This window comes from Bombus huntii, chromosome 9, assembly GCF_024542735.1.
Source record: "Bombus huntii isolate Logan2020A chromosome 9, iyBomHunt1.1, whole genome shotgun sequence".
Lineage (NCBI taxonomy): Eukaryota > Metazoa > Arthropoda > Insecta > Hymenoptera > Apidae > Bombus > Bombus huntii.
The window spans coordinates 16,728,803-16,743,922 of NC_066246.1; the positions used below are offsets into that span (position 1 = coordinate 16,728,803).

General features: G+C 41.7%; 1 protein-coding gene across 1 annotated transcript; it reads left to right on the plus strand.

The window, feature by feature from the left end:
* The first annotated feature begins 254 nt into the window (after positions 1-254).
* On the plus strand, positions 255-12,070 carry LOC126869710 (paired box protein Pax-6-like). Its single transcript, XM_050626588.1, has 4 exons — positions 255-725; positions 5,263-5,552; positions 9,607-9,694; positions 10,840-12,070. The coding sequence occupies exons 1-4, from the start codon at positions 653-655 to the stop codon at positions 11,301-11,303; spliced, it is 915 nt and encodes a 304-aa protein (XP_050482545.1). The 5' UTR covers positions 255-652; the 3' UTR covers positions 11,304-12,070.
* Positions 12,071-15,120: the final 3,050 nt, after the last annotated feature.

The window sequence follows — 15,120 nt, forward strand, 5'->3', positions numbered from 1 at the left end:
CACAGGGTGAGAGAGGATCGGATTGAAGGAGGAAGATTCGAATAGGGAGGGGGTAGAAGAGGAGGTGGAAAAAAATCCGGGGATTTACGCGGAAAGGGCAAAATATTCCCCGCCCAGGTCTCATTCAAGCCCCGAGTACGGGGTGGCTTTGGGTGAGATGCGTGCGCCCTCATTGGCGGGGAGGCTAATATGGCGGTGTTAGGGGATGCGAGGTGGGGCGACTGTATGGGATATTAAGGGCTGCTTTCATGTCCGACGAGCCAGTTCGTGGTGCGCCGTCGTTTGGCGCATTTTCTTTTCGAAGTCAGAGTCGCGTGGAACTACCGACGCTCCGTCGTCTTTCTCTTTCCTTTTCTCTATCCATTTCTCTATCCTCCTTCGATTCTTCGTTTCATCGTTCAGTTATCTTACACGCGCGTATTTTTTCTCAACGTGTATTTCCATTTTCTCTCACTCGCGCCAAAAAGAACGTTCTCCCACGAAGCTCCATCTATCTGCAAATCAACAGCGGGAAATACGATTTTCTTGATCGGGTATACCCGATAAGAGAGGATCTGTCGTCAGTGAACTATCGTGTACCGAACGCTGCATCCGATAGCTATTTGGCTTGCGATTTCAACTGCAATTTCCGGCGACGCTGCCGCGAAGAAGAATGGCGCAAACTTATAATCAAAAGAGGAACGTGTACAGCATCGATCAGATATTAGGACACGGCAAGGACGAAGGTAAGATCTTTATTTTTCTTCGTGTATCTCCTATAATCACGTAAAAGAAAGTGGCGAATAAAAATGAAGTTAACGTCGTCGATCGTTGCATTTAGGATCGTCAGATCGTTGTCGTCGGATTGTGCGAGTTCAGTTAACGAATCCATTCGAAAATACTCTATCGTTCTCGTCTCGTTTGTCACATTTTAACTTATTTAGACAGTAATTATTCCAAACAAAATAGCTATAACGTTGAAAATGAGACGGTCCGGGCCTGTTAGTTTCTATTTACTCGCCGCGAAACACCCGCGCGGCTTCCACAAACTCGCCGAGCAATATTGTATTATTATCTAGTATCTAATATCGTTAAGTAAACTAAGGTCTCATTTACCAACATTTTATTACTGCCGCATCGATCTGGTCACGATTGCGATAAAAAGTTTCCTTCTAACTAAAACAAAGTGGGTTATCTATCTTAACCCATCGACCAGCCGCATCAGATAGGCCGACGTAATTGTATGGCAATTTAGCAAATGGCGTTTTACCGATTTTTAAAATCGTTAACATCGATCGACCGATCGATCTTCTATGTAGTTTTCTGCCTATAGTTTGCGTTTTTCTCTAATCTACGTAATACGCACGTTAATCATCGTGTTAGGAAAAATTCCAGTTTCTCAGCTTCTCCGCTTCGTTACGCGTACGTAACTTTAATTGCCGTAAGCGTAAAAAGGCTAATTAGGTCGAAGTTCGAATCTATAGCGACGATCAGCGCGATGTAAATTTACAACGTGACTTACAGCACGCGAACGACCCAGCACCGCTGCATGTGCACGTTTGTTTGCGAGGCCATTTTACGTGGGAGCTCCCCGTGCAAACGCACGAACACGCAATTATTTCATCAAAACATATCCAACAATGAATTTCTCAAGAAAAAATCACGATTACGTATAATATTGTTAATTCCTACTTCGCGCCACGTGCTGCTTTCGCTGTTTCGCGATAAATTATGGAGAGTCATTTCTATACACGAGTCAGGACGTTATATAACTGCGCCACGACACGACATCAAAAGACGCTTTAAAACACGATGTGACTATTAACACGTTACAAAGAAGGGGTTTTCTCTTCTTCAATTATGAAAGTATAAAGCGATTAACGGAATAAGGGAAAACTGTTCCGCCAGTGTACCAGTAGTCACGTGAATCTTCGTAGAAAAATCGTAGATTCGTATTTCATACCGATACGTAGCCACTGACACACATAGAAGATTAATCAACCTCGCGTAAAGCTACACTTATTAAATTTCCGCGAAGATACTCGTGGTACGGTGATTTTTTGCTCCGTAAAGGATTATCCCGACCAGTTTAGCGGTGAACGTATTACCCGTAAACCCTCTTAAGGATTTTATTAGATTTTCAACGTAAAGCCGGACCTTGTGTAATCCGTTCTAGCGAAATATATCTTGTTCAGCAAGACGTGGGGTATGAGCTATCCTGAACTCGTTATCTGCAACGTTTAGGGATTTACTAAATACAAAGGAAAGCTATGTACATTTCTATACAGACAATTTCTTTTCATTTTTCTTTCTCAGGTAGTCGTTAATTACGACGATTCCTGCTTGATCAAATTTCCATACATTACGAATTGGTTTACGTGCTTACGTATGTTTCATGATACATGCGAGTACACAAGTAGGAATACAGTCGATGATCACTGTATACAGGTGGACCGATTATTGGCCCGTCCCGATTGTGGCGTGCAGAAATCAGGATGTGTTTGCGGATTTCGATCGTACAGTCGTCTAACATAATTAATGCGTCTGACAATACCCGTGCATCGAGTGTCCATTGATACGGTTCGCCGAGTATCACCTACAGATCGACACGTTCTCGGTTCGTGGATCAACAGAATCTAGATTCGTCGAGAAATGGAAAATAATCGGAGAATTTCGTTTTCGTTCCTTTGATACAGTGATTTACAGGGACGAAATCGTTCTCTCTGGTTTATTACTTTTGGTCTAGTTTGTGCGTTTCATATACACAGCTATAATATTTCTTCATTTGATAAAAACATCAATCGAAGTTTAGGTAGCTTTCCGAACCAACAAATTCAATCTTCTATATTACTGAATTTTCTTTACTGAATCTTATTGTACATGTTTGGCGAATAGGTTCGTATTATCGAAATGAAGTCCAGCAAAGATCCTAGATTCCAAACCTCAGTCTTCCATATTACGTTGAACGTTTCCTCGATGCGAGCTTTGAAAGATTTCGATTGAAGGATAAATTTGAGGAGCTGGTATCGATGAAAAAGATATATCGAGGCATGTGGTCAGCGTAACACGGTAAATAAATCTTTAATTTCGCGCCGCGAACTGCCTTTCCGGGCCACCCTCTCCGACTCAACCCCTATCGGTCGGTCGCAGATTTAATAAAAAGCAGCGGAGAGTTAGGCATCAAGTGGGTGCCCCATTGTACCCCTAGCATGAAAACATAAAAATCTCTCTATTCACTGTGGATTATCCGTACGTTATTTGCGTAAATGTTAGTGCGATTACGCGCACAAGCACACACATATGCACGCACGTATCACTCCTTTCTCTCTTCCTCGTATCTTTATCTCTTTGTCAGCATAGGGAGAAAGAGAGTCGACATGCGTGCCAGTTCGAACAATTCGCTTCGTTCGCAATTTATAACAACTGGCAGTTAGAGCGGCACCGAAAAGTAGGATTAGCGTTATTACGCACGAGTAGTAAATGCGCTTCTAATTAGTTCAAGCAAACGTGTGTAAGAGGATGATGGAAGCGGCGCACAAGGATGAGATACTGATATTGGAACTTTGTAAGTTACCTGCGGTGGTCGTTATCGCGTTGTTATCTAATTTCGTGGTCGATGTTGATGAGATCAAAAGCGTCGCCCTGTCTAATTAGATAGATTCCGCTAATGAACCTAGGATTTTCTAGATTAAAACACGTTACAGAGGACACTATTTCTACTCGTGGTCGTTCCTATAACTCTATAGTCTTGCACGATTGAATCAATGTTATCAATGAAATTTTACAGGTTGCAGGTTATAATAAATTCTTTTACGTATCACATGACTAGTTTAGTAATAAGGCGAATGAAATTTCAGAAGAAAATTTTACAAATAACGCAACTTGAAACTTATGGAACACAAGTCTCGTTTTATAAATATGTTCTATCTTCACCAAGCAAGTAAAATCCTAACTGCATGATAAAGAGCCGATACAATTTCACTCGACAATTTTTTCTTGTCAATAAACACCTAAAGTATTATCAACACGCGCTTTTAAAGAGATCATAAGCATCTTTCCCGCTGCGGAACAGTCTACAAAAAAATATCATACTACATTCTACGTGTAGTATACTCTAATGAGCTCTTTAAACTCGGTCGACGTAGATGTTCATAGAAAAGACGACAAAGCAGACACAAATAGAGACGGAAGAAGAGAGCGAGTGAAAAAGGCGACAGGGGCAATAAAAGTTAGATAGAGGGAGAAGGAAGGGTCAGAGAAACGGGCGCGTGTGATACGCGTTCGCTACGTGCAAGGGGTTGTTGCATCGTAAGGGGGGTTCGAACGAGCGGGGGGCACCGGTGTACGACATGCACTCGTGATATTTGCTAATCACTGACGGCAACGGTTTTTAAGTACTATCGAGCGTGTACGTATAATGTACAGGTTCGCATCGATGCGTTATATTTCATATATAGGCGGATGTACAAAAAATGAAGCGCCGGGTGAGGCTTAAAATTGGCAAATCCGCCGATCGGACATGATCGGCGTATCGGGCGTATATCGGCGTCCAGTCGTTGCGCGGCTTAAAAATGAAATTGCACCCACACCGACCCCGCAGCATCTCCAACCCTTCTCTGTCCCTCGCACACTCCCCTCCACCTCCTCCCGCGCCAGTGTTCACGCTGTGCTCCTCGCTGTTTCTCGTCGCTTGTGTATATCAACTGAACGTCAATTTCGTTTTGGCAGCGCTGACGATTTAGCTTAATCGCCCCGATCCTCTCTTCCGCTCAAGTATCGAAGGCCCGCGCTACCGTTTGATACGCGTATCTATCCGAACTTCAATACGATCCCTGGCCCTTTAACACCAGCCATCGGTTGATGTCTCTATTTCACTATACCTCGCGATGAATCTAGATGTTAACGATTTAAAGACCAATATCGTCGCTTAACACCGCAACGATGATAAGGTAGAGTTATTTGAATCAGTTAAGCTTCTACACTTTGTAATTCAACCTCAGATTTGTATAGAATAATTAAACTGTGATGTATACTACAAGATATTATAATACAATAATGCAAGAAGAAGGAAATATTGTGTACTTTAAGCTCAGAAAGTAAAAATATAAAAGATCTTCAGTAGTATTTCGATGTATTTGATTTTAGCCAATCAGAAAATAAATTTAGTTTCTAATAGCAATGGTTTAGTCGAATGACGCATAAAGAATTGTAGGAAAAGGAACGTCTTAATTCATTGAATGATCCGAACTCGAAGTGAATTAGTCTTTTCGTTCTTGTTTGCAGATCACGCGACGTCGTCCGATGCCATCGGTGATGCCGGAGATACAGAACTCGGTCATCTGAGTGATCATCAGATAAACGATGGCCTGCACGACCCTTTAAATCTAGGAGAGTCGGACCGGTTAAATCTAGGAGAATCGGATCGACCACGCAAGGTTCGAAGGTCCCGCACTACGTTTACCACGTACCAGCTGCACGAGCTCGAGAAGGCCTTTGGAAACACACAGTATCCAGATGTGTTCACCAGAGAAGAACTCGCGATGAGGTTAGACCTTTCCGAAGCTAGGGTGCAGGTGAGTTCAATTATTTAATCGAAACTGATTACTTTCATTATTCATTGCTGATAGCTTAACTTCCGAAAAGGGGGACTATGATAAGTAAATATTTTTTAATTAAATGCAAAAATAGCTGATATTATAAAATTAGTACCAAAACATCTGACACAATTTATTTAATTCGCTATTCTGTCTTATAAAAGATTCTCAGCTATAAATTATTAAGCATATATATATTATTTAACTTGCCCACTGTACAGTACGAAAACGTAGGTAGCGTATCATAGCAAACCATACATTTTTTAAGAAATTTAAATTTTATATGTACAATTCTTTAACGACTCCAGAGCTGTATTCTTGTATTTATATTAAATCTATTTACGCACAAAGTAATTTTCGTGATCGAAGAAAGAATTTGTTGAATGTGCGTCGTAGGATATTTCTTTCAACGTTAACCACGGCTCGATAAGATTATACTAGCCAAGATGTTCGAAATTGTCTTTAAAACTGTGTATGCGCACCGCAAGCTTTTCAAGCTTGATATTCGAACGAAAGCCGTTGGTGAATGAGCCGCAACTTCAGCGCCGGCCTCTCAACTAATTACATACTATTGTACCGAAAATCTGCCGCTTCTCTTCGACGTCTGTAATTTCGCGAAAGACGCGCCAAACCATACTCATGCTACAGGGATTAATTTTATACGAGCCAGTCGAACGGTAAAGAGCGTACGGGGTCGTAATCTGCTTTGAAATTATTTTCCAGCCGTGCCTTTTAACGGCTGTGAGAGAGCACCACCTGCACATATTTTGACGTCAGTGAAAACAAAAAATAAAAATAAAAAAGGGGAGCGAAAAGAAACTGAATTTATGAACTAAAAAAAAAAAAAAAGAAAAGAACGAAGAAGTGAAAAACGAAAAAAAGATAGACGAGAAAGAAGGGAAAGAGATTTACATGCGCAATTATAATTTTCAAACGATTCAAATTGTTTAATCGGTTTGAAGGTTCAAAGAAATAGCCTCGACATAATTATCCAACGCGTTTCCTTATGACTTCGTCGTTCACGTTAGGTTGATTAAATGTCGATTCTAAAAATTGACAGAGAAAACTTCGTTTTCGATATCGATGTATTCTTTAATTTCCCCGTATTCTACAATATTCTTTCCCTCCGAAAAAGGTCCTCGGCTGGAAATCTTTTGACCACGTTAATTTGATCACGAACCCAAATAAATATCAGCCCTAGGGTTCACCAACATTATCACTCGATCATTCACGAAACGAGTCCGAATTACGTGACGTAGAATCGGCACACGACGATGTCGTCGGCGATGGAGACTAGAAGAGGGGTTGAACTGAAGTATTGGCGACGCTCCCATAAATTATGACTTTTCCATGGATGGAAATCGGTTACACGATTAGCGTAACCATCATGGCACCCTCGCTCGTACGTGCAACAAGGAGACGAACAGTGGATCTTCTTAGCTAGAATGAAACAGTGAATTGAAGCGGGGCGAAAGAAGGGATTGATCACGAAAGAGAGAAGAAGAGAGTAAGAAAGAGGACTGTGTATATATATATATATATATGTGTGTGTGTGTGTGTGTATATAGATATATATATATATACATATATAGATAGTAGATATATATATGTGTGTGTGTATATGTAGAGTATAGAGAAGGGTCGTGGATGGTGCCGTCGTCGAAGGGTGGCGTGCAGTTGAAAAGAGACAGAGAGCATTCCGATTGGCCCATTGTGGTACAGCCAAGCGACAATGCCGGCAATTGGCCGTCGCTCGACAAAACCGCTAAATGATCCGCCGCGGCGCAGTGGTGCCACGGCCACTTTATTTCAATCTAGGAAATCCTCCGCTACTCCTCCTCCCACGCCGCCCTCAATTCCAGATGCGAAATTACCCATTTTTCGGTATTAATGGCCGGCCGATGTATCGTGTTCGATCGTCGATCGGCCTGGATGGTAATGGAATCGCGAATCGTTTCTGCCCCGCTTCCCATTCCCCGCGTAACAGACGCGTCGCGTCGAGCCTTCTAGCTTTCGCTTTTTTGTTACGGTGTTTGTTTATCGATTCAAAGAGATTTTTTAATCGCAGTTAGAACAAAAGACGCTCCGCGTCTCGAGAGACGTGCGAAACAGCAGGAATTATCTTCTTCGTAACCAAAATTTTGTTCGATCATGGAAACACCGTAATAGTGATATCCATGTTCATTTAGTGCTTATTTCATTGTAAGTATATTACGATGAGCAAATTACTTTTTCGTATTAAATATGAAATACATACATTACAACAGAGTAAATACATTACTGAACTATTCACATCCAGTAAAATTTCATTTGTTACCCAAAGAAGAGAAATTAATTTACCGTTAGGGTTGCTAATTTTGTGGACATGCAAATTTCAAATTAGGTATTTAAATAATTCTTGTTTTTTGCGCGTCATTTTATTTCTGTCAAAAACAAATTATATCATAAAGTCAATCTGTCTTTATTCATTTTCAAGTTCATTTTTACGTAATAAATAAGCCGGTTAACAGGTTGAGCGTTCTTTTTATATCTACTATTTTGTAACACTATATTAGAAGGTCGTAATAGATGGAATTTCGAAGGTCATAGGAAAAATGTTGGCTCTGGTGCTTTCAACAAGTAAGAGAGAGCGTCGACAGGAAATTTGCGGTAGAGACGGCGGTGGAAACGTTACACCGAGATTGTACGGACCGTAGATGGGGGGATTCAAACTTTCGGGTTCGCGCTGGGTCGGTTAAACGACGCGCTGCAAGGTTTGCGAGCACTTAGGCGTTAGCGGGGTATTCAGGAGCGATTAAATAATTAACAGCAATTAGGCAATTGAATTTCCTTCTCCAGCCTCGCGACGTTCGCCTCTTTCCCTTCCTCCAAGCTCCTCCTCCGTTCAACTGAACGTTCCAAGTCACTTTCAAAACTTTCCTTGATTTCCAGTTTCTATCAACGATATTCCTAATTTCTATTTCGAAATATTCTCGGTAATTTCCAACGTTACACACACGTTAATTACAATCCTTTTCCAATCTGTATCATGTCTGTCTAATAATTTCGAATTGGTTCGAACCGCGTGTGTCTAATCATTCAGGAACGAATTATGAAAAATCTTCGAGCAAACATCTTCGAAATTACGATCCAGATGCAATAGATATCGTCGAACGATCTACGCGTATTGGATCAATGGCGACGAACGTCGTCGACTGAAAAACACTGGATTTTCCGCACAATGGAGGCAGGATGTAAAATGCAATCTCTCCCTCGTTCTCTGTCTGCTTCTCGCGGAATCTGCCAGTGGCCACGAAAAATCAGAGCAACCCAGGCGGAAAGCGAAAGCATTTATATGGCAACGGGGCCAGCGGTAACGGTGTGCTGGGGGCTTTCGAAGGGGCGGCGAGGTGCGAGGGCAGGGGTTGCTACCACTCAGGAGTACGGAGGAAATCAGGATAATTGTTAACAATTAGCTTAATCAACCTCGAGAGCAAGCTTTTGTTGGCTGGTTCTGATACGGCCGCCTGGGGTTCTCATGCGTCGCTCGCGCGTATTTTCTTCTAAGAAATAATTCGATGATTTTACGCGACGATCGTCCCCCTAATACAGAACAAAGGGAATGGATGAAAAGATTGCATCCTATCTATTTTCTAATGAAAAATCGCACTATTTACATATGCAGAGTAGGTTCTAATAATTTTATTTTCCGTGTCCATTTCGTTTCATCAATCTTTATAATTTCTCCTCATACTCGTCGTATGGATTATGGTTGCGATCCGACACAGACAGATTGTATCTGTAACATAATATAGTTTCACCACTAACATAAACTTCAATTATAAGACAAGTATCGTCAAATACTAAATAAATATTTCGATATTTTCTTCTGATATGATATTGTATCGGTGAATAATTAATCCTTGCAAATCTAAATTGAAGGCAATATTTTAAGATAAAACATCTCAAATGATTCAGGCGATTAAACGTTTTTACGATACATTACAAGTGTTGTATTAAAATGAAATCAAATTTATTATTCTTATGATTGCAGGTCTGGTTTCAAAATCGGCGTGCGAAATGGCGTAAGAAGGAGAAAGTACTCGGCAGAGACACCAGTTTTATGCACGTCGAACAAAGTGGTGAGTACATGTCTCTTTTAAGAATTGTTCCTCGTTCGATTTTTTATTTCAATACGGGAGAATCGCGTGGTCTGCCGATTTAATATGCGAAAAGACGAGTCGCGAAAGTTAGGGAAGGTAGATGCAATCAACATCAATTACATCTAATTTCAGTGTCGGCCATCGTAGCTACCACACGCGAACAACGTGCGACGGAAGCTTGATCGTTTAATTTTTCATGAATGGTCCGATTGGTGCTCTGTGAAACTTTACGGCCAGCTATCTGGAAGAAACGGATAAATTTTTGGTTTCGAAAAACGATAGATCGTCCATCTTAATTTGGATAATCTAATCATTTTAGTCATTCGCTAATTTTTTAAAGATTCTAGGTAAACAAACCAACGAAATCTTTACTTCAGTCGAAACACCTAATTTCAGATGTGCTTTGTCCAAAATTAATTGACTGTTCAAGATGTCCCATCCTCCGATCTGTTAAAACAATTTGTCGAGTTTTTAACAGTGAATGTGTTCTGCATTGCATTTGACAGGATTGGAAGAGGATCCTTTATCACGAATTTTTACCAACTATCTAAATGTTAGGTTTAATCTACAATGTTTCCTTCTTCAATGAGAAAATATGATCAATTTTATTCGCTATACATAGCATAGTATTTATTTATTTTTGTCTCCATGCAGTTCTTTCAACGATGAAGCTATCGAATACATGTGTTACCATACATTTTTCGATTGTATGAGCACATAACATGCGATAAAGTGTGCAGTCTATGAAAATACATTGCCTTTCAATTTTCTTAAAAACCATTTAGAACTTTCCGAACAAGCAAGTTTCTCCTTCGATTCTCTCCTCTACGACCTCCTCTTCCTGAATTTTCCTCTCATCTAACGTCACTAGCGAACATCTAACAACCATCACACCGAAACACAGCCAAAACGAGAAAAGAAACCAGCAGATAGAATAAATGCCACGATCAGAGCCATTGCTCTTAACGAGCGGCCAATTGATTCTGGACAAACGATCGAGACAAAGACGCAGTTGGATCGCGAAATGCTAATTCTCCTCAGCGGCCAAAACGGAGCAACCCCGTGGCGGTCGAAAAAACTTTCGCAACGAACTAAAATCTCTGCAAAAAACGGTATGATTGCAGGTGTCAACGAGCTGTCCCTTCACGCCCGCCTGCTCCAAACCGCCGGCGGTGTGCCAGGTGCGGATCCATCGACAGGACCAGCGGGTGCCTTTCCCTGGTTCATCCCGCCGGTGTTCCCACCGCCGTGGCCGGCCAGCGCGCCAAAGCTGCCCCCCTTGCACGCGATCCTGTCTCAGTATATTGGCCTACCCCTTCCGCAAAACCTGGCGTCTCTGAACACTGTTCTTCCGGTCGGCTTGAACCCGGCCTCGACCCTCAACCACAACAACGTTAATGGACACACGCTTGGAAGTCACATACCTGGACATCCACTGAACTTAGGCATGCAGAGTCTGCCGCAGAATCTCAGTTCGAAGCATGACAAGGAGGAGGATTCCGCTTCGTCAGACGATGAAATCAGAAGGCAAAGCGCGGAGGTGCTCAGAGTGAAGGCAGAGGAAGTTCTACGTAAAGTGGATAATTAACTGTGCAAGTTCGAAAATTTATCAGCGGCCTGATGTAAATATGACGGAGAATAGAAGACGCTGAAACAAGAGCTGGATTGGACGTTGTTGAATGCCTTGACTTCATAGTAAAACAATGAGGGATGAAATCAGTGGAGTATCGATGGTTAGGGTCTCAGACCGAACCATCTGGAACCGAACAAATTTCGTGCGATCACTCGCTTCGAACGAAACGCAACAAGCTAGTCTGTCAAGTTATTCGATACAGACGTTTAATTTGAGCCGGAAAGTGTTGATGTTGAAACCGCTGGCGGTTTTTTGACGATGCAGGGTATTTTTTCTTATTTGTAATCGTGATACATCTTATCACCTTTGTTCTTTTTCAATCTTTTTTGAGTAACGATTACTGATGTACACGTATAAATGCAATATGGAAGGTATTGGTTAATGAATAGCCCTATGGATTATTGTATGGTTTCGGAAATTACTAGATTTTGGTACTCTTCAGCGCGTGAACATGACGTTGATGGTAATTTTTGCCAAAACCGTGGGATCGTTCACGACATTTTACTAACTAAATTGCGCTGAACACGAACTTTCTCGGACGATCCAATTTCTTAGAAACCATACAAGAGACGATCATCTGGCGGACAAAGAAGTTTTGTAACATATATGTACTATACGCAAACGTACATACATTATATAAATATATAGATCACGCATAGTTTCTTTCGTGTAAATATGTAGTTAATTAATTATCTCGAGAGAAATATATGACACTACTAAGATTTACAAACTTGTCATTTTTGCAATCCTTTGCCTAACTACCTTTTCAGGCTGCGTCATTAGAGAAAGAATCAATACATATGGTTGTCTATTAAGCCAACTAATCCAATTCCAATATCACGTAACCTCGATCTTTTTCAAGCTCAACGCCTCTGTCCTTTCGATCGAAGTTAATATCAAAAGCACAACGGCACAAATGGCAGCTAATGAACGTATTTTCACCCAAAATTAGTCTCTTATATAATTTTCCCTCTGCGAGAATACGGTTAACGTGGTTTACACGCGACAAAATCGCTTCCGTACCATTAATCATGAAAAGATTTGGTATTGGCGTTGTTACGACAATTTCCTGAATTCTGAATCGGGCAGCTGGCGACTGCGGTCTCCGCCCTCGTCTACGCAAGCGAGGCGGACTCCATTCCCACGGACTCTTTCGTTGTAAACATCGACGGTGGCATTTAATCGCACCACCCGTTCGCTCTGTTCACCGGATCGCCTTCCCACGTGCCTTGGCCTGTAGTATACATTGCTCATCCTGGGTATAACACGCACAACGGCAATTACAATCCAACCAATTTATCCATCTTATCAGAAATTTATCTTCAGTAAGGACGAGGCGCGTAGCGACGACACTGCCGCGCGACAATTATCGTTATCGTTATTGAACGAGCCCGTGGTCGATGTAGAGGGAGCAAAAGCACCGAGGGGAAGTAATTATTGCGCCACCTGCGCCGGGACGATCGTCATCGTCGTGTCTCGATAAGATCGACCAGATAATGCCACGGGTTTGCGGGAAACGTTGCGGTTTGTTTCCTGACCGAGCTTTCCTGTTATGATATTTCAGTTTTATTTCTCCCTTTTCCCTTCTTTTTTCGTTTCTGTTCGTTTTCTTTCATTTTTGTTAGGCAATAGAATATTGGTAGAATTATTTGTCAAACGAATTACGTTTACGATTCGCTGATTGGTTTATGAAATTTATATACTATATTTTCTGAGTTTAGTTAAAAAAAAAAAATTCTTATGGAATTTTGTTGACAACATACATCAATAGAATTTTTTTTATGCTTAAAATATAACATACGGTGGAATGGGAGGAACAAAGAGACAAGAAGAACAATATTTCTTCACGAGATTCTTAAAGATCGCAAAATATTGTTATAGCTCTATTTCAGGAGAAAAAACGCTGAAAATGTGGTAGCAAGAGGAACGATCGTGTGCGATACTCGTGATATTTTGCAGACATTTTATATTCGCAACATTAGAAAGAACATGCTTCGCACGCTTTCGAAATTCCTCTCCCCTTGCGTTTTAGCTCAACGACCGTGTCGCATAATGCTGTAAAGTTTCGCTAAATGGAACCTCTAGAAGGAGAAAGAAACGCTTCGGGTCTACTTTCGCCCTGCTTTCATTCATCGTGTCGATTCGTAAGCATTCACACCTATACTTGTCTCCATACGATATGCACTTAGGTATCGATAGTCGCCAGTGTTTAAGCGACCGGGTCGCGGGCAAATTCTTTCCCCTTTGGAAATTGCGTTCGTTCCTCTGTCAAAACATTCGTCGAATCGGTGGAAAATTTTTACTCAATATTTTCTTCGGTCGCGCACGAATCACGGAGCTACAAACGGATAAAACGAGAAACAAAGGGTGCGGGAAAAACTTCATTTTGCGTGTGCGATGCACGATGGTTGGCGGTGTTTCGCGAAACATTGACGGCGTGAAACATTGCGAATTGCTCGGTCTCCGTCTGAACTTGGGATATTCCGAATGTAATGAATTTTTAATAAAACAGTCTATACAGGAATTTAATAAACGTTTATTATTCGTTGGAATTTAATTGCCGGCATTACAAGTTCGCGCCGCGAAGCAGAAGCGTGGTTCATCTTCTCCTCTTTTGGTTCCTTTTATATTTTTTCTCCTCGCCGCGTATAATCATATGTTTTAAGGGGCCGTGGACGAGGGATCAGAGTTGAATACCACTGATCGCGATCGCGACGGCTACGAAGGACAATTAGATTAAAAGCAGCGCCTCTCGCGGCGGCTTGAGATCCATTAGTGCCCATTGTACCACCCCATTTGTACCCCCGACGTACCACCCCCGTGTGCCGTTACTTCAGCCCCTTCCACCTTCTCCCCTGAGCACAGCCACCATCTCGAAGCCAGGTACTTATTCTCAATAGTAATATGCTCACTTCATACTTCTATCCCCTCCTACACCCTCACCCTCTTTTTCCGCCTTCGACACCCACGAACACGACTATGTTGTTCTCTCCCTCTCTTTTCTCCGCTTGCACATACACGTTTGTTTCGTTACTCTCTTTCTGCCCTCTATTCTATCTATATCTCTCTATCTCTATTTCGCCCCGTCTTCTTTTTCCCGTTTTCCATCCTGCTCTCTTCCTCTGTTCTTGAGAAGCGGAAAGTCGGGAGAAATGGCACGGTCTGAAAAGATTTCTCCGCTTGTGAAAATCACTAGCTACGCTGATACCTACGTCCAAGAACACCAGCATTAATGACACCCTGAATGACATCAATTAGTCCATCTGCCGTGATAAACCTCCATCGTCGAGATTACTACCTATTCTCAACGCCTGTTCTTTCCTCGCAACGACTCACTAGACGCTAAGTAACTGATTTTCACTGATTGCACTGTCCTGTCCTCCGCGAAATCACGGCGCATAATATTAACGACGGGCAAACTTCGTTCCATGCAACCTGAAATCACTTGTCTCTCTATCTCGCTGTGTATTCCTATCCCGTTTCGTTATTGTCCGACGCTTCTCCCCAATAGAGTACTACTTACACTCGATACTCGCCCTGAATTCGAGGAATCTGAACGGTCCTCGAGTTTCTCGTGCTTTGGAAATATCCATTTCTATCTTCTCCACGTTTCCTTTTCCACGTTCTTTTGTATTCAAAGCTTCCATACGAAGCAACAAAGAGGAGAATATTTCTTCTTCCAACGTCAGTCGTAGATTTGAAATCAATCTTGCCGATCAAATTTCATTTCAGTCGGGAGAAACGGATTTTTTAATTATTATTCCAATATTCT

What these genes read in the sequence shown, in the direction of transcription:
- LOC126869710 (XM_050626588.1), top strand. Translation starts at nt 653, where the DNA reads ATGGCGCAAACTTATAATCAAAAGAGGAACGTGTACAGCATCGATCAG. An exon ending in TTTCCGAAGCTAGGGTGCAG is followed by an intron (nt 5,553 to 9,606) that starts GTGAGTTCAATT and finishes TTATGATTGCAG; the next exon opens with GTCTGGTTTCAAAATCGGCG. An exon ending in TATGCACGTCGAACAAAGTG is followed by an intron (nt 9,695 to 10,839) that starts GTGAGTACATGT and finishes GTATGATTGCAG; the next exon opens with GTGTCAACGAGCTGTCCCTT.